The 20,129-nt window shown below is 46.5% G+C and overlaps 1 protein-coding gene across 1 annotated transcript in view; it reads left to right on the top strand.

The window, feature by feature from the left end:
• The first annotated feature begins 1,756 nt into the window (after positions 1–1,756).
• Positions 1,757–20,129, top strand: part of Ninj2 (ninjurin 2) — a 109,394-nt gene continuing 91,021 nt past the window's right edge. The window contains exon 1 of the mRNA XM_057784557.1: positions 1,757–1,928. Within this exon, the coding sequence (XP_057640540.1) occupies positions 1,896–1,928 (33 nt within the window). The 5' untranslated portion in view covers positions 1,757–1,895. The remainder of the gene's footprint in view (positions 1,929–20,129) is intronic.

Genomic DNA, 20,129 nt, shown 5'->3' with positions numbered 1-20,129 from the left:
GAACAGACGTCCTCTATGTCACACTTTTATTGTTCTGGAGGGCCTGCAGGGCCTGCCAACTGTGAACTAAAATCTCTGAACTACGCAGCAAAGGTTGATTGATTGCCCCACGCATTTTGTCAGTGTCTAAAAGCTGAGTGACACAGATGTAATTGTGGGAGGGAGGGTGTGATGGGTAATCTTGTTCACGTGATGTAATTGTCAGGCACTGTGAAGCAGGGTGGAACTTAGACGTGGAAGAGAAGTCAAGTCTCTCTCTCTCGAAACCTCCCCCTTGTAATGATAATGATCTGTTCTGTCCCTTTAACAGACAAGCCACGCCCACTCCCTCCCCATCTGCTGAGGCAAGCTGATCTTCAGCTTCCAGTCTGAGCCCCTTCCTTTTCAGTCTCCCTCTTGAAGAGGCAGCACTGTCTCTCCCTTCTCCCTGCTTTTGCCCCTTCCCCTCTCTCTGTTTCTCTCTCTGTGTGTGTGTGTGTGTTTCTCTCTCTCTCTCTGTTTCTCTCTGTGTGTGTGCATGTTTCTCTCTTTCTCTCTGCCTCTCTCTCTCTTTGTTCTTCTCCCCTTCTCCCCTTTCCCCTCCATAACCCACTAAATAAATATCCAACCTCACTCTGCAAGGCATGCCTGTCCATGTCTCTGTCTCTCCCCTAGCACTTGGTTCCCTGCCTGGGACCAACCACCTTCAGAGACCTGTGGCTTGGTCTTGCGGCATGCCTGTCTGTGGTCTCTCCTTGTGCAATTGGCTATCCCATCGAGGTCTCTCACCCACCGTGCAGCTCCCTGCCTGGGACTCTGTGGCCCACTGCAGCTGGGAGTGGCTGCTCTCGGGACTCCCAGCACGCTGACTGCAGCCACTTGGGGGACCTGTGGTCTTGGGACCTGCTGCCCACTGCAGCCACTCGGGGATCCGCAGCATTTTACTTAAAACATAACACCCCTCCTTCTTTCTCTCTCCTCTTCACATTTGAGAGCAGTAGGAAGAAACACAGGACTTTGCCATACCTTGTTCCCGTCCCCCCCCTTCCCCCCCACCCTGAATGGAAATTCTCCCTGACAGCCCACTTCTGGCACATTCAGAGACACTCCCACCACTTGGGTCTAAAACAGGTCTAGGAACAAGACAGAAGTGTTTTAAATTCTAAGGTAAACAGGAAAAATAATCAGTTTCCAAAAAAAAGTCTGGCTGCTGTTGCTCTCTTTTAGAAGTGGGGGGAACGCAACTAGATTCATGGGAGGGGTCTGGAGGCACAGCTTCCCACCCCTCCCCAACCTCTGTCCCCTCTCACATCAGGACAGAAGTTACGGTACCGATCTGTCAGTGAAGATGTGTCACTTACCCTGTAGCTTTGTGTCCTCCTGGGTAAGCTACTCCCTCCCCTCCCCCTTTCTTAGGAATGGAGGGTACAAACAGCAAACACAGATGAGAAAGGGAGAGTTCCCGAAATTTATGTCTTGAGACTCTGCTGAAGGCTACCCCACCCTTGTGATGGACGACCCTACTCTGAACCACTAGTGGGAAGTGGGAAGATTCCCTTAGAGCAATTCTCCGATTTCCTGGGCAAATATGCAGATTTACTTTCTCAAGTAGTAAATCTACTGCCTCAAAGCAGACGAGGTAACCTCAGATGGCCTGGCTAGGACTGTAGGGGGGACTCAGAAGGCCACCTATCAATGTGCCACATACAGGGCAGACACTTGCAGACATGTGCGCCTCCCCCAGGAGCTGAGGCCAAGCCAAGCACCCCGCATCAGCCGATGAATAGTAGGTCTGTCTTGCCGCAGCACTGTCTCCCACCCCAGAAAAGCTGCAGGCACAGACAGCCAGGCTGAAGAGCCCAGAGCCCACGCAAACTACAGGCACTCCGGGTGGAAAGTAGCCAGAAAGCAGCAAGATGGAGTCAGACCGAGGAACCATCCACCTTCAAGTAAGTTCTGTCGGGAGCAAGAGAACCGGGGAGCCAGAAGGGGACCTGGGCATTTGGTCACTCGATAGCCACCCCCACCCCTATTGTCTCTCTTCCTTGTCCACTTCCCTGAATGCTCCACTGGCCTTTGCTCCTTAGTTCTATTTCACGAAGTTTCTCTGTGCTGGTTCCTCATGTCTTTAGACATACGAAAAGTGCATGATTTCAATTCCTCTTGGCTTCTGCTTCCTCTTGTCAAAGATTTTATTAGCTCTGTGTTATCAAAAAACGATTTCATATTCTGTGCACTGCTCTCCCCAAAGGCTTGGGACAGTGGCTGCTACACGCGAGTTACCCATCTGTTTTCTGGAGACAAAGAAATATGAACTTGGGAGGTTAGAGAGAGAGGCAGGTCGGAAAAACCTAAATGTTTATGAGACCCGAGTTTCTCTACAAGGCTTTCTTGTGCGGGGCAAACTGTGTCTCATTGGGCAGCAGTGGTATAGGCAATTGTCTCTTAGGCAGGGCAGTCAGGTGTCCTGCCCTCCATGCCACAGGCTTAGAAGGCACTAAAGAGAATGGGAGGATCTAGCAGAGCAGAGTGTCAATCAAGCAGCGTGGCATCAACTGTAAGCTGCATGAGAGCTTTTCCGAGAGTCAGACAATTAAAGAACAGAAAAGGACTTTTAAAAAAAAATTCTGTTTAGATTTATTCTTATGTTTTTGAGTAATTTGCCTACATGTATGTGAGTGTACCACACGCATGCCCAGTACCTGTGGACATTAGAAAAGGGTCTTGGATTTCCCAGAACTGGAATTACTGCTGGTCGTGAACCACCACATGATTGCTGGGAACGGATGGGAAATGAACCTAGGTCCTCTACAAGAACAGCAAGTACTCTTAACCACTGAGCCATCCCTCCAGCCCCCCAAAGAGGACTTTTTTTTTTTGTTTGTTTTTCGAGACAGGTATTCTCTGTGCAGCTTTGGAGCCTGTAGACCAGGCTAGCCTTGAATTCGCAGAGATCCACCTGCCTCTCGAGTGCTGGGATTAAAGGCTTGTGCCATCACCACCTCCCAGCTCCTAGAAAAGGACTTTTAAGATCAAGAATTTTTTAGACCAAAACATGATCTTCAGATTAAACACGAGCCTCCAAACTAGTGTATACTTAACCTGAGCTGGAGAGGTGGTCAGCTTCCTGTTCTTCTCTAAGACTTGAGTCTGGCATTTGGGCACCCAGGGCCTCACTCACACAACACACACTACCACTGCATACTCAACCCTTCTGCCTTCTGGATGCACTCAGAGCAGGTTTAGGTTCGTAGCACACTTGAAAAGAAGACGTAGGGAACTCCCATAGAACCCCCGCCCTCTTAGCTGCGTAGACTCCAGCATTATCGTCTCCCGCCAAGAGAACTCACCTTCCACCGCTGAAGTACATCAGTGTGCATCAGTGTGCATCAGTGCAGACACAGCCATCTGTTTCCCCCACTCGAGCACCGCAGTTATTTCCCTCGCCTTCCACCTGTTCATCCTTCTCAGGCCCCGACAATCCCAACCATGCTGTCTTTGCCAGTTTCGCCCTATCTAGACTGTCATATGGTTGAGATTACACAAACTAGACTTTTCTAATTGGCTTTTCTTAGTCATCTTATTTCTTAGTCATCTGATTTCTCCATGCCTTGACTGCTTATTTCTTTGTTTGTGTATGTACCTGGGGAAGTCCACATAGTATGTGGTTATGTGTGCACACGTATGTGAGCGCACATAGAGGTCAAAGGATAACCTATGATGTCATTCCTCAGGTTCTGTTTACCTTTTTTTGAAACAGGGACTCTTACTGGTCTGGGATTCACCAAGTGGTCTAGGCTGGCTGACCTGTGAGCCTCTGGGACCTGCCTGTCTCCATCTCCTCGGGGCTGGGATTCTAAGCACTTATAACTACATTCAGCTTTTTTTTCTTTCTTAGTTGAATCCTGGGGATTGAACTCAGGGCTTTTTGCCTGCAAGGCAAGCACTTTACCAGCTGAGCCATCTGCCAATGCCAGCATATTTCTTTTCAGATCTGATTAATAGTCCAGTGCCTGGGTTATTCCTTTCCCTTTTCCCTTCTTCTCCTTTTCTTTATTTTCTTTTTTTCTTTCCCCTTCCCTTTAGAAACTTCCCTCCACCACCACCTTTTCCTTTCTACATAGCCCAGGCTGGCCTTAAGCTTTTGACAGTCCTTCTGCATACTCCTAAGTGCTGGGAGTACAAGCATGGACCAACATGATTAGCGATTTATTTACTTCTAGACATTTTCATCAGCATATACTAATTGTGCAAAATAATGAGTTTCACTGTGAGCTTACTATATGTGTATATTGTGACCATATTCACTCCCATGTTTTCTGTGTTATTGTCACCCTCCCCAATGCGCGCACGCACACACACACACACACACACACACACACACACACACACACTAGTTATCTTCCTCTTTCCAAGCACAGTTTATGGGCTCTATACTATCCCACTGATCTTTTCTTTTGACAATAGCATATTGTCTTGATCTCTATAATCCTGAATGACTCCTGAATTTGGGTCCTATCAGTCTCATACTTGTTTTCTTCGAACACTATATTATTATTAGCTGTTCTGGATTAGGGTGCTTGCCTCTGCATGCACACTACAGAGTCATTTTGCAGATAGCCAATAATTTATTTTGATAGGGATTGTTGTGAATCTGTAGATCAAACTGAGCAGAACTGACATCCTCATAATAATGACCCTATCTTCCTGTGTTGATTCGGCTTTCCTCCAGCTGTACACAGTAGCAAATAACCAAGGTCGGTCTGCGGTAAAAAGGCACACCCTGCCTCAAAATCAAAGCGGAGGCTGTGAATCTAGCTTGGTGATCATGCTTTTGTCTAGTGTATGTAAAGCCCTGGGGAGCACCAGGGAGAGGGGGAAACTGGGTAGGAGAAATGGCTTAATGAGTAAAGAGCTTACTGGGCAAGCGTGAGGACCTGCGTTCAAATCCCTAGACTCCACAGAAATCCAGTCACGGTAGAATCTATTTCTAGTGCTTCGATGGTGAGATGAGAGATAGAGACAAGAGAATCTGGAAGTTCATGGATTAGCTAGCCCCATGCAGTACCAAACAACAGGGCTCTTGCTTTGAACAGGTAGAAGGTGAAAATCCACACCCCAGGGTGTCCTGGGGCCACACATGTGCTACAGCACACACACAGTTCTGCCTTGTTGATTGCTACTTTGTACCTTTTCATTATTCATTTTCAGCTTACGTTCATTTAACTGCTCTTCTTTTTCTGTTTAATTTGGAAGTTGGTTGTTTGCTTGCTTGCTTTGTTTGTTGTTGTTCAGAAAAAGTCTCAAACAGCCTAGACAGTCTTCAGTATCATTATGTAGCTAAGGCTGGCTTTGAACCCCTAATCTTTCTGGGTTCCTGAATGTTTTGTTTTACTGTATGTATGTGTGTGTGTGTATGTGTGTGTGTGTGTGTCTGCACACGCACGCACACATGTTTTTAGACAGGGTCTTGCTGTGTAGCCCAAGAGTAGCTTGATCTTCCTGTCCTCCCTTCTCAGCTTTCCACAGACTTGAAGGAGTCTGTTGCTATGTATCACTTGTTCTTTTTCTACTTTCTACTTTCCCAATTTAGAAGCATAGATTACTAGTGCTAAATGTTTCTTCTTTTCTAGTATCCACATTTAGTACTCTAAATTTCCCTCTGAACACTGATTTTGCTGCATCCCACAAATTGTGATAAACTGTGTCTTCCTTTACATTTAGTTCAAGATACTTTAGATTTCTCTTGGAATTTCTTTAGTCACATGTACTACCTAAAAGCATGTTGTTTAATCTCCACAATTTTTGGATTTTCTGGTTACATTTATGTAATTGCTTTGGGGTCTATTTTCACTTTGGTCTAGTGATATCACACTATATATCACATGATTTTCTATTTTCTTTTTGAAACAGGGTCTCTCTATATAGCCCTAGATGTCCTAGAACTCACTATGTAGACCAGGCTGGCCTCGAACTCACAGAGATCTACTTGCCTCTGCCTTCTGAGAGCTGGGACTAAAGGCAGGCATGTGCCATGATGCCCAGCCCGTGATTTCTATTTTCAAAGAGTTATTAAGAAATGCTTTGTGGCTCCGAATGTGACCCATCTTGGCGAATACTTCACGTGAGCCTGAGCATACTGTGTAATTCTATTGTTGGGATGAAGTCAGTTATATCCAGCTGCTGCTGCTGCTGCTGGATTTAACCACACTCTTACTTATTTTCAAATGCCTGCTGAACATGCCCATTTCTGAAAGACAGGCTCTCGAATCTCCATCTATAGTAAGAGTATGGCATCTACTTTCCCTCAAATTTCTATACGTTTTTGCTTCACATGCCCCAAACCTATGCCTCCTGGCTTTTGAGATAAGGTCTCACACAGGTCTGTGACTCACCAAGTTGATCTGGCCAGGACCCCAAGGATAGGTCTCTTTTTTCCTCTCCAAAGCTGGACGGTAAGTGTGCCACTGCATCCGGCTTCTTAAAATGGGTTCTGGGAATTAAACTCAAGTCCTCATCTTTACACAGCGTTTACTGCTAAGCCATCTCCAGAACCCCTATCTCTGTCTTCTAATTGATGCATTTAGACTGTTGACATTGAAAGTGTTTTTTGAACAATTTTTTCACATAATGTGTGAGTATGTGTGCACCTGAGTGTGTGTAATATACAGTGTGTATACACCCTGTGAGTATAATGCCTGTAGGGGCCAGAAGAGGCTGTCAGATCCCCTAGAACTGGAGTCACATGCAACTGTGAGCAGCCTAACATGGATGCTGGGAACTGAACCCACATCCTTTGAAGAGCCACCGAGCCATCTCTCCAGCCCTTGTGAATTTTTTTATATAGTTAGATTGATATCTATTGCATTTATTTCAGTTTTTTATTTTTTGCCCTGCTCCTCGTTCACGTTTTTGTCTTCTTCTCTTTTCCTATCTTCACGGGGTTTTAGTATGTTTTTTGGTACAGAGTCTTATGTAGTCCATCTGGCCTTTACAGATGAGGATGAGCTTTTGCGTCTACCCCCGAGTGCTGATGGACAGGCATGAACAACTGTATTAGATCCTTTTCTACTGCAGTGATAGAACACCATGGCCGAGGCCACTTACAGGAGGAGGGGCTTGCTTGGGCTTCCGGTTCAGGGGGATAAGAGTCCCTCACCTCATAGTTACAGTAGGCAAGCACTGGGGCTGAAGCTGGAAGCCAAGAGCTTGCATCTTGACAAGTCAACAGACAGCAAGGAGAATGAACTGGGAACACATGAGTCTTTGAACCCTCAAAGCCCACCCCTAGGGAAAAACTTCCTCCAACAAGGCCACACCTCCTAATTTCCCAAAACATCACCACCAACTGGAGACCAAGTTTTAAATCCCTAAGTGTTGTAGGAGCTGCAGGCTGCATTCCTGCCACCCAACTCCCGGCTGCCTGGCTAGCTTATGCCCCGAAATAACAACACACAAACTGTATTCTTTTAAACACTGCCTGGCCCATTATATCTAGCCTCTTCTAGGCTAATTCTCACGTAATAATTTAGCCCATTTCTAATAATCTGCGTAGCACCACTAGGTGCACTTACCGGGAAAGATTCAGCATGTCTGACCTGGCGGCTGACTGCATCGCGTCTGGCTCTGAGAGGAGCTGCCCTGCATCTGAGCTCACTTCCTCTTCCTCCCAGCATTCTGTTCTGTTTACTCCACCCACCTATGTTCTAACCTATGAGGCCAAGCAGTTTCTTTATTAATTAACCAATGACCTTCCTCCATCACCTAAGATTATGAACAATTTTGCATTTAAATCAATACAACTGCTTTATGGGATTGTTTATTTGTTGGCTTTTTATTTGTTTGTTTGTTCATTTTTGAGACAAGGTCTCTCTACCTGGAACTCACCAAATATGTGAGTGCTGGTCTTAAACTCACAGTCATATTTTTCACAGAAAACACACAAATTTTCATTTCTAAACTGAGAAAGATAATAAAAATGAAAGATCATTTTACCTCTATTCTTCAGAATTATTAAATTTGTTTATATATTTATTTTTCTTCCCATCATGCTGGGGATCAAACCCAGAACCTCATATAAGCTAAGCAAGTACTGACCGCACCTCTGAGTTACACCCTCAGGCCCTCTGCTTTCTCCCAGATGTGCGCCTTTAGCCGGTCTTATTTTCTTTTTTCTAAGTAACTTGTAACAATGTTTGAAGTCAAGTCTACTGAAACAAATTTCCTTGGTTTTGTTTCTCTGAAGTCTGAGACAGTATCTTTTTCTTTCTCTTTTTTTCTTCCTCTTTCTCTTCCCTTCCCTTGCCTTTCTTTTCTTTTCTTTTCTTTTCTTTTTCCCAGTTCTGAACACTGAACTCAGGGCCTTGCATATGCTAGCCAATTACTCTATCAGTGAGCTACTCTTGACTCCACCCCTTTCTTTATGTGAACTCTTTGTTGAACTCTTGTACTATTTGAGCTATCTTTCTCCAAAGATAAATTTCTCCAAATTTCACAAAAATTTTGGCATCCAGAAGGTTTCAGTATATTCTTGAGGAGATGAACTGCCTTTCGTTAGCTTGTATGAGACTCGGCAACAAGAAGGTGTTCCTGCACAGCCCCATCAGCTGATTCAGGCTTGCTTTCTGCTGACACTGTGTGGAACACCCAGGATGGTCACTTGCCCAGTAACCTGCTTCCTTGTGTTTGTAGTAATTGACTGGTAATCAGCGTCTTGACTCTTGGCTGCTGGGGAGTGTTTCATCACAAGATTTATCTTGTTCATGGTGTTGCAGCAAAGCTGAGAACCTGTTCCATTTTCTTGCTTTCAGTGTTCATATTCTGTCTAGCTTCTCCACTGTGTCCTTTTTTCCTTTTCTTAAAGACAGGGTCTCGGCCGGGCGGTGGTGGCGCACGCCTTTAATCCCAGCACTCGGGAGGCAGAGGCAGGCGGATCTCTGTGAGTTCGAGACCAGCCTGGTCTACAAGAGCTAGTTCCAGGACAGGCTCCAAAACCACAGAGAAACCCTGTCTCGAAAAACAAAAAAACAAAAACAAAAACAAAACAAAACAAAAAGACAGGGTCTCATGTATCCCAAGCTAGTGTAGAATTCACTGTGTAGCTTGAACCTCTGACCTCTCTCCTCTACTTCTTGTAGGACTGCAGGTGAGCACCCCACATCCACTTTAATGGGGTGCTGAGTATGGAACCTGGGTTTTGTGCGTGCTAAACAAGCCCTCTACTGACTGAACTACACTTTCAACATAGTCACTGTGTTCTTAAAGGCATTTCTGCAGGTTGTTAATGTTATTTCTCTCCTGATATAACTTCTTTTTCTGTTATATCTAACAAATGACACATCTCAGATTAGCTGTCATTCGCATAGTTAGAGAGTGTTCTTCTTCACACATCTTTTGTTTATCTCTTCAAGACAGGGTTTTACTGTGTGGCCCTTGTTGTCCTGAACCTCACTCTGTAGACAAGGGTGGCCTCAAACTCATAGGTATCCTCCCAAGTGCTGGGATTAAAGGTGTGAGCCACCACCACCCATCTTAATCTTTTTTTAAAGGTTTATTTAGTTACTTTATGTGTATGAGTGTTTTGCTTACATGTATGTGTACCACATGAGTGCTTGATGCCCAGGGTTTAAAAGAGGGCACCAGGTTCCCTGTAACTGGAGTTATAGACAGACGGTTGTGAGCCACCGCCATGTGGGTGCTGGAAACTGATCCCCAGTCCTCTGCAAAAAGGAGCAAGTACTCTTAACCACTGAACCATCTCTCCAGCCCTCATCCTGTATAATAGTTAACTGGTGTGGTTTGCGGGAGAAGACCACTGTCTTAAATAGCTAATATTGATGGCTGCTTTCTCTAGATCTTCTGTTTCAAGCCATGAGTCTGCGTTTCTTCAAGCTTCTAGAAAATGCTCCCCTTCCCCTTTTTAAAACCTCTTACTTCACCTTAGTGTTCGTTCGTCTAAGCCCATGTCAAGGTGTCTGGTTTCTTCATTTGAACTTCACTTTCTTGTGTCTGTTAATTCTCCCTCTTTGGGAGCTGTTTCCGGGTTCTTTTTAAACCAGCTTCAGGAATCTTTCCTTCTCTTCTTACACATTGTCTTCTGTGGTCATTTGATCTTGGCGGCAGTCCCCACCAGGAAACCTTTCACACACCAGTATAGCCTCCTACTTTACACAGGAGCTCGCCATTCCGGTTTCTATGGCTGTGTTTTCATCCTGGGGAAAGCTGGTTGGTTGTATCTATTCCTTCAACCAGTTGTGGTTGTTAACTCTAAATAGTTGGCTTTTTTCTCAGCACACACATTTTTGATAATGCAATTTGCCTGTATGTTTTCTTGTATAGGTCGTTCTTCTACGCTTCTAACTTCTTTCATTTGTCTTTCTGTAAGTCTGAGTATGATGTCTCAGCCACTTGAAGCTTTCCTCATACTGTGATCTTTCAGTACGTCCTTCCAGTGTTGGTGTGAAGTTTATTTATACTAACGTGTTGTCGACTGCTAGCTACTTCGCGACAGGGTTTCTCTGTGTGGCTTTGGAGCCAGTGCTCTGTAGACCAGGCTAGCCTCAAACTCACTGAGATCTGCGTGCCTCTGCCTCCCAAGTGCTGGGATTAAAGGCGTGCACCACTACTGCCCAACTTCATTTCTTTTTTTTAAGTTTAGGTATTATTATTGTGTGTGTATGCATGTGCGATGTGTATACACAAGCGTGTGTACCGTGGTGTATGTGTGGAGGTCAGAGGACAGCTCCAGGGAGTTGGCTTCTTCCTTTGCCTTGACCTGGGTGGCAGCAATTGAACTCTGGTGGCTGAGCTTTTGAGGCTTGACCTATTAAAGTCAAGTACCTTGACCTACTAAACCATCCCGATGGCCTTACCCTTTCATTTCAACAGGGAGGTGTTGCCATGGAGACCAGAGGAGCACTTTCAGGAGTCACTTCTCTTCCATTCTGCGGGTCTCAGGGATGGAACTCAGATCATCAGGCTTGGTGGCAAGAGCCTTGAGCTACTGAGCCGCCTCATTGGGCCCCTCTGAGCGCTTTAAAGATTTCGCTGCACTGTTTTCGTTGGGGCGTCCTTGTCTTTAACTTTCTGAAGCTTTCTTTAAGTCCTGCCTAAAACTGTGTGTTTCCTGGCCCTGTCATCTATTAGCTTTGGAGCTCCATTTAAGGAAGTTATTCCCTCCTCTTTGTCTTGAATGTCTTCTGTCCCTTTCTTCTTCCTTGGACTCCACCCACATCTGCTCTAATTGCTACACGGGCTTGAAGTACCCTCTTGCTCGTCTGTTTCTGTTCAGAGATTTTTTTTCCCACAGCCGTGACACGTGCAGATGAGACCACCAAAGGTAGACTGTGTTTCTGTGCCTGGGCTAGAAATCTCTAGGATTTCTTCTTGATTCTTTCTTATTTTTATTTTTCCTATTTTTGAAGTAAGTGTGTGTGTGTGTGTGTGATGCCCACAGAAACCAGAAGTGGTAGAATATCCTTGGTGCTGGAGTCCCAGGCAGTTGTGAGCCCAATGACATGGGTGCCAGGAATCTAACTTGAGGTCTCTGCCGGAGCAGTAAGTGTTCTTAACTGCTGAGTCAATTCTCTAGCCCTGACTTCTTTTTGGCTCTTATTTTAATTTTTTTTTTTTTTTTTTGAGGCAAGGTCTCTCTTTGTAGTCCTGACTGCCCTGGATCTTGCTAGGAAAAGTGACTTTTTTTTTTTCTGGTTTTTCGAGACAGGGTTTCTCTGTGGTTTTGGAGCCTGTCCTGGAACTAGCTCTTGTAGACCAGGCTGGTCTCGAACTCACAGAGATCCGCCTGCCTCTGCCTCCCAAGTGCTGGGATTAAAGGCGTGCACCACCACCGAAAAGTGACTCTTAAACTAGTCTGGCCTTAAACTCACAGAGATCCACCTGCCTCTAACTCCCAAGTGCCGGGTTTAAATGTGTCTGCCACCATGCCCACTGATTCTTATTTTTGAACATTTATTTTCTCTCTCTTCCTCTCCTCCTGTGTATGTGCATGTGTGTGTGCGTGCATGTGCGTGTGTGGTGTGTGTGTATGTGTGTGCACATGTATGCTGGGGACATTTGTGTCATGATGCACGTGGTGCGCGTGTGGTGTGTATGTGCGTGCGTGTGCGTGCATGTGTGTGCGTGTGTGCGCGTGTGTGTACTGGGGACATTTGTGTCATGATGCACGTGGGAGGTCAGAGGACAGCTCTGTGGGTCAGTTCTCTCCTTACACCTTTACGTGGGCTGGGGGATTGAACTCAAGTCCATCGGGCTCTCCTGGCAAATGCTTTACTACTGAGCCATCTTGCCAGCCTTTCTTTTTGGTTCTTTCTTGAGGTTTCCTTTTGCCAGTTTTTGATTTGGGGCACTCTTGATTGATTAGTGTTACTTTGTCTTCTTTTTAGTAAGACATTGTCCCCAGGCATTCCATGTTTACATCTTTAGTTTCCTTTGTGGTGCTGGGGATGGAACCCAGGACCCTGAACATGCTAGGCTAGCACTTACGGCTGAGCCACACCCCAGCCCCATCTTGGATTTCCACCTCTCAGCTTTATTGACAATCTGTCTTTGCTTGCTCTCTGTGCACTTTAGAGACCTTAGCACAATTCAGAGGTTTAAATTATTTTTTTTTAACTTTTATGTACACTGGGGTTTTGCCTACATGTATGTCTAAGTGAGAGTGTGGAGTCTCTTTGAACTGGAGTTACAGACAGCAGGGAGCTGCCATGTGGGTGCTGGGACTTGAACATGGGTCCTCTGGAAGATCAGTCAGTGCTCTTAACTGCAGAACCATCTCTCCATCCCCAAAAGGTTTAAATTCTTGACCAGCTAAGTTTAGTATCTCTGCCATGTCTTATTCTAGTATCTTGGCCAATCTCTTAAAACTCTTGATATGTAGACATGATGGATCAGGCACAAAGAACACTGTAACAGTTGTGGTGAAGCAGTTAGGGGCTTGGTAGTCCTATCATCGGGTCTCGGTGCTTTCCCCAGCCCGTGCCTGATTGTGAACTTCAAAAGGGCTTCTCAGTTCTCCCATCCCTGACTTCTGAGGTAGGACAAGATGGCCAGCGTGGCTTCCAGCGGGTGTTTTCCTTTCCTTGGGTCAGCAAGGCTGGGATAAGAAGCTTAGGCTGTGGTTGATAACTTCTCTTGAGAGAAGAACCTATTTAAAAGAACAAATCCTCTGTTATTTCCGAATGATTCTGTTCTCATTTCCTCTGCAGATTTTCTTACAGTATTCACTGTGGGTCCTAGGGGTAAAATGCACAGAACGGTTCCCTCACCCTCACTAGGACTGGGCTCCTGGTGTTGTCACCCTGAGATGTGTCCCCTCTGCCTCCAGCAGCTGTACCTGCTGCAGTAAGGTCTCCCGGCCTCAGAGCCTGCTCAGCTTCACAAGGGTCCCCCAGCTTGAGGGCTTTGCTTTCCCTGCTCCCTCTCCTCTCTTTCAGAGGGAGATAGTGACTCATCAGCCATGTAACTATTGCTTGTCCCATCAGAGCGGTGTCTCCCAAGCTTCTGATTCGCAGAACCAGAAATTAAAGTCTCCTCCGGAAGTATTTTCAAATGGGAGCCCTAGGAAACAAGTTGGGGAGTATACAGAAGCTGAAATGTGCTGGGTGATGGTGGCGCACGCCTTCAATCCCTGCACCTCGCCTTCAATCCCTGCACCTGGGAAGGCAGAGGCAGCTGGATCTCCAAGTTCCGGGCCAGCATGGTCTACAGAGTGAGTTCCAGGGCAACCAGGGCTACACAGAGAAACCTTGTGTCAAAAAGTTAAAAAAGGCCGGGCGGTGGTGGCGCACGCCTTTAATCCCAGCACTCAGGAGGCAGAGGCAGGCGGATCTCTGGGAGTTCGAGGCCAGCCTGGTCTACAAGAGCTAGTTCCAGGACAGGCACCAAAGCTACAGAGAAACCCTGTCTCGAAAAACCAAAAAAAAGAAAAAAAAAGTTAAAAAAAGAGACAGAGACAGACTGAAATGCTTCTAGGTTCAGTCTAAGGAAATAATTGCTGCTCAGAAATACAAGGATGTTCACTGAGATTTGCAGGGGTAAATAAATGGTTAAATATAGGTTGTTGCAGCTATGAGTAGATATTTTTAAAAATATTTTTGAAGAATATCTAAAAGAATAGCTTGCTTCTGTTGCTGTGATAAATAAACACTATGACCAAAAGCATCCTGGGATGGAAAGGCTTTGTTTTAGCTCACAGCCTACGGCCATGGTCGAGGAACTCAAGAGAGCAGTGTGAGGCAGAACCACAGAGGAGCAATGCTTACTGGCTAGCTCCACTCTCACATCCAGCCTCTTATTCCGCTACCTTTCTTATCCAACCCAAGACCACAGTGGACCAGTCCCTCACACATCAATCAACAGTCAAGAGCACGCCTCACAGGCATGCATGACCACAGGCCAATTCGATGGTGGCGACTTTCAGTTGGTGGTTCCTCTTCTGACACGTCACAAACACCAGAAAGCTAATTGTGCATTAAGGGATGGGGGTGGGGGGGGACTTAGAACTAGATAAACATTTCATCTTGAATGACTTCAAAAATCATGTAGAATAAATATGCGTGTTTTACTATTGGCAGGAAACATAGGGAAATGTTTACTGGTTATTTCTGGACTGAGGGTTTATGAATGACTCACTTTCTTCCTTTATTTTCCTTTGAATTTCCTTTCCAAATTTCTTCCAACACACGATTGTACTTAGAATAGAAAAAAAAATAGTTTTAGGGTTAGAAAAGCAGGTGTGTCCATAGACAAATTCAGATTCCTGAATATGGGCCATAGAAAATATACATATATGCACATACAAATATATGCATTTTGTCTCTAATTGCCATAGAAAATAATCAGCTGACTAATTTTGTGTCTAAACATGCATCTCCTTTTCAGCCACTGACCCACTTTTTAAAAGTTTTATATAGCACAACTTTTGCATGTCTCTCTCTTTGTGTGTGTTCACACACACACACACACACACACACACGGAGGCCAGAGGATGATGTTGAGTGTACATGTGTGTGCAATTACCCACAGAGGCTAGAGTATCAGATCTTCTGGAGCTGGAGTCACAGGTGACTGTGAGCTGCTTAACTTGAGGGCTGGGAACTGAATTCAGGTCCTTTGGAAGAGCAGCAAGTGCTTTTAATCCTGAACCACCTCTAGGCCCTTCCACCTTATCTTTTGATGCAGGATCTCCACTGAACCCAGAGTTTACCTCTCTGGCTAGACTGGCTATCTAGCAAGTCTCAGGCATCCTCCTGCCTCTGCCTCTCCATTACTGTGATGACAAATTGTGCACGGCTGTACTCAGCCTTTCTCACATGGGTTCTGGGGATTGAACTCAGGTCCTCGGGCCTGTGTGACAAGCACTTTGCTAACTAAGCCCACATCTCCAGCCTTCAATTCTTGTTTTGATATCTCAGAGTTGTTTTGATTTGCATTTCTCTGATGATTAAGGATGTTGAGCATTTCCTTAGGTGTCTTTCAGCCATTTTAGATTCCTCTGTTGAGAGTTCTCTGTTTAGGTCTGTACTCCATTTTTTTAATTGGACTATTTGTTCTTTTGATGACCAATTTATTGAGTTCTTTGTTTATTTTGGAGATCAGCCCTCTGTCTGATGTGGGGTTGGTGAAGATCTTTTCTCATTCTGTAGGCTGCTGTTTTGTCTTGTTGACTACATCAGATGGCTCACAAACACCTACAAACAGCTTCAGGGGACCCTATGTCTCTGGTCTCCTTGGTACCTACACTCGTGTACACTCGTGTGCCTGCACACACACACACACACACACACACACACAATTTTTTATTTTGTTTGTTGAGACAAGGTTTCTCTTTGTAGCCCTAGCTTTCCTGGAACTCACTCTGTAGACCAGACTGGCCTTAAACTCAAAGATCTGCCTGCCTCTGCCTCCCAAGTGCTGGAACGAAAGGTGTGTGCCACCCATCACCACCATCTGTCTAGAAGAAGAAGAAGAAGAAGAAGAACAACAACAACAACAAGAGAAAGAAGGAAGGAAGGAAGGAAGGAAGGAAGGAAGGAAGGAAGGAAGGAAGGAAGGGAAAGAAAGAAAGGAAGGAAGGAAGGAAGGAAGGAAGGAAGGAAGGAAGGAAGGAAGGAAGGAAAACTGGTTGAAAGCGATCTTTGAAGACCCAATTTGGTGTCCTGGACCAAATGCCTCTCCAGGTGCTGTGTGGGAATCTGGACAGGGGAGTGGGTTAGGCTGGGGAGAACACAGGCAGCTTCTGTTCCGTGGACATCCCTTCCTGGACCTCTACCTGACAGTCGGTGTCTCTGTGGAGCAAAGAACATCGGCCACCAGACTCTGACTGTGTCATCCCTTATAGAAGAGCAAACTGATGTCCAGGGGTGGGATTCCCCCTCCGCCCCCTTTTTTGGTGTTTTCACACAGAGTCTTGCTGTCTATCTCAGGTGGTTTCAGACATGCCATGTTCCTAACGAGGTCTCCAAGTACGGTAGGCTTGGCCACCACAACTGGACTGAGAGGTAGGATGCTTACCTGGGCTCTGGAGTTCTCACAAATGCTCTGTCCACAGTCAGCCACAGCACTGGGCAGGGGCTCTCTGAAGCGTAGGAAACAAACCAGCTTGATAAATGGTGTCTTGCCTACTCACTTTTTTGTGGTGCTTGGGATTGAACCCAGGGCTTTGTGTACGTGCAGTACATGTTCTATACTGGATATTCAATCAGCCATGGACAATGAAGGCTCTTTCAAATCCACATGCAGTCTAATTCCCTGTCTTGGTCAGGGTTCCCATTGCTAGGATGAAACACCAGGACCAAAAGCAATTTGGGGAGGAAAGGATTTATTTCTCTTCCACTTCCACATCACTGTTCATCAAAGACGTCAAGACAGGAACTCAAACACGGCAGGAACCTGGAGGTAGGAGCTGATTTAGAGGTTATAGAGGAGTTTTAGTTACTGACTTTCTCTTCTTCATGGCTTGCTCAGCCTGTTTTTTGTTTGTTTGTTTTAATCTGGTTTTTTGAGACAGGGTTTCTCTATATCCCTGGCTGTCCTGGAACTCACTCTGTAGACCAAACTGGTGTCTCCCTCGTCCAGCAAGGAGGACACGCAACACCGGAGCTCTTCTCACTGCAGTTTATTCCAGGACTTTATTCACAGCAATCTTTTTCCCTTCTTTTTCTTTCCTTCTCTCTCTCTTCCTCTCTCCTCCTCTCTCTCCCTCTCGGGCAAACCTCTCCCAGCCCTTAAGTAGGCCTGGGCTGCCAACCTCAGATTGCCAGGTGGGCACTGCTCATAGGTCCACGCATATGCAAGCAGCTGACAGTCATTGCGAGATAATAGCATAAGTCAGGCCTAGTTGATATTAGAAGTTGATTATCACAGAGAGCACTCGCTTTCGGGATTGCGGAGGGCAGGAGCCAGCACCATCAGGTGCGACTCCACACAGCTCTCTACATTGCCATCAGGTGTGGCTTCACGCAGCTCGCTACAGGTGTCCAACTCAAAGATTTGCCTGCCTCTGCTTCCCTGAGTGCTGGGATTAAAGGTGTGAGTCACCAAGGGACCCATCTCAGCGTGCTTTCTTATAGCACTCAGAACGCCAGGCCAGGAGTGGCCCCACACACAATAGGCTGGGCCCTCCCATATCAATCACTAATGAAAAAAATGTGCTATAGGCTTGCCTACAGCTGTTTTTATAAGAGGCATTTTCTCAATTAGGTTCCCTTCTCTCAGCTTGTGTCAAGCTGATATAAAACTAGCTAGCACATTCTCTTACCTGCACAGGGGTCATTGAACTGAAGCTCAGCAAGCTCTCAGAGCTGGAAAATGGCAAACTCAAACCTAAAAAACAAAGAAATAAAGAAGAACTGTCAAAACAGAAACCCTAGGAATACAAGCTTTGAACCTCCTAATGGAGATTTTTGCTTTCCCAAGGTTTCCATAACCCAAGATCAATCAGAATCTGAAAATATTAAGTGCAATATTTCAGAAGTTAACAATCTATAGGTTTTTAAAGTTGTGCCCCTTTCTGAGAATCCTGAAATCTCCCACTGTCCTACCTGGGAAGTCAGTGATCGCTTTGTTCAGCATCTCCTTTCTGCCCATCTGCCTACCCACTAGTTCCTAGGCACCATGTTGGTTACCACATTGATCATTACATGTTGTCATGATTGTGTTCAAGGGACACATGTTTTACATAGCAGGAAGAGCCAATCGAGAGTTCAAGACCAGCCCTGGGTAACAGAATAGCAAGTCTCTCTCTCTCTCTCTCTCTCTCTCTCTTCCTCCCTCCCTCCCTCCCTTCCTCCCTCCCTCTGTTTCTCTCTCCACTCCCAACAACACATACATGCAAGCAAAAATAAAGGCAGGTGACGTGGTACCAACCCGTCATGCCCACACTTGACAAGCAAGAGGATCAGGAGTTCAAGACCAGTCTTGACTGGAGAGCAGGTCTGAGGGCAATCAGTGGACTTGAGACCCTGTTTCAAAAGCGGACAGCAAATGGAAGTGCATTAGTGTTGGAGTGTCAGTGCTTGTGACCGTAAAAGTGTGTCCTTTAAGTAAAGAGAGAAATGTTTGCATCAATATATACATGCCCGGGGTGGAGTGGGGGGAGCATGTGCAGGACTTAGTAGTAGCCACAGCTGTGGCTACTCAGAACCCAGGGACAAGTGGTGACATTGTTTTAACACCCCCCCTCCCCGTGACTCTGGGGCATAGAGAAGTTTCAGTAGCTTTGCTCAAGTGCATGACTAATTGACTGTGGGGGACGTGGGAACTTTAAGACTGGCCTCTCTCCTCAGCTGTCTGAAGCCAGCCTGCTCAAGGGACCTAGGTAAGGTGGCCACCTAGCAACAGACAGAGAGTGGGCCAAACCAGGACCCAGGCGGCCGCAGATGCCAGGGAATTGAAGAACACAAAGCATAATAAATTTTACAAGCCTAAACTTTTTGCTTTAGTCCAAGGCACCCCCTTCCTGGGACTGCTTCTACTTGCCTGCTGCATACCTGTGGGGATTTACACCCACTCTGATGAGAGATAGCTGGGATCCCTCCAGCCTGGGAATGAGGTGTGTTTGACAAGTCTGCCCCACTGGGGAGATTAAACATAATGAAAGACCCAGGTGTAGATGGATGTCTGCCTCTTGTCACCTGGAGCTGCCTCTCGCTAGCTCGCTCTGCAAGAGCGAGAGCCACTGAAAGCAAGAGTGGATGTTCCCATAGGGCATGTGGAAACAGACACGCAAGAGACGGGGTGGGGGAGGGGCAGGGAGGGGATGTGGGGGTGGAGGGGTGGGAGGAGGAGGGGCACTGGGGGAGGTATACTCCCTTCTGCCGAGCAGAGGCGAAGAGGGCTTGGTATCCCTGAGTGGTCAGGGAAGGCATAGTACGGGAAGGGATAGTACGGAAACATGAGCCAGGTGGGAGTGGGCTACACCCTTTGCTAGAGCTGCCAAGGCTGGATTGGGGAGTCAGGGTGTGTGATGGGCTGTGTGGGGGCTGGGGTAGCCACAGCAGGAGAGCAAGACCCTGCTCCCCTACATAGGTGAAGATCAGGCTTTTGTCCTTCTCATCCCCTTGTCTTAAACCACACGTGTAAACTTGGGACCCTGTGATGTGGTCAGTGCCAGTGTTCAGTCCTGGTCTGTGCACAGCTGCCTCCACAGCTGGAATCTCTCCCACAGCTGCATTTTCATAGAAAAGGGGCTCCAGCATTATAACTCAAGCAGGGCATTTCTGGGGAGGAGGGGCAATTGTCTTGCTGCCATGCATAGCCTCCTCTGCCTGGGGATTCTCACAGTCATCTGCCCAGCTGTGGACTCCTTCACTGAGAACTGCCAGCAGGAGGGCTGGCGAGGAGAAAAGAGTTTGCAAAGGCTGTGACTTGCCTGAGTCGCCATAGTGGTGATCTTGGTGATCAGGACCTAACCTGGACAGGACAGGGTGCTGTTGTGGGTGATCGGGCCAGAACCTCCCAGGTCAACAAAGTGGAATCTGCAATCCTGGGCTTTCTCTTCTCCATTGAGGAGCTGGGCAGGTGAGGGTGCCTGAAGGGGAGGTATGCAGGACAGGGCTTGGGTGGAGAGCGAAGGAGGCACAAGTGGTCTGCCCACTGCACCTGCCACAAGCATCCCAAGCCCCAGGAGCTCA

This window comes from Chionomys nivalis, chromosome 1, assembly GCF_950005125.1.
Source record: "Chionomys nivalis chromosome 1, mChiNiv1.1, whole genome shotgun sequence".
Taxonomy (NCBI): Eukaryota; Metazoa; Chordata; class Mammalia; order Rodentia; family Cricetidae; genus Chionomys; species Chionomys nivalis.
This window is presented reverse-complemented; position numbering and strand designations above follow the sequence as displayed.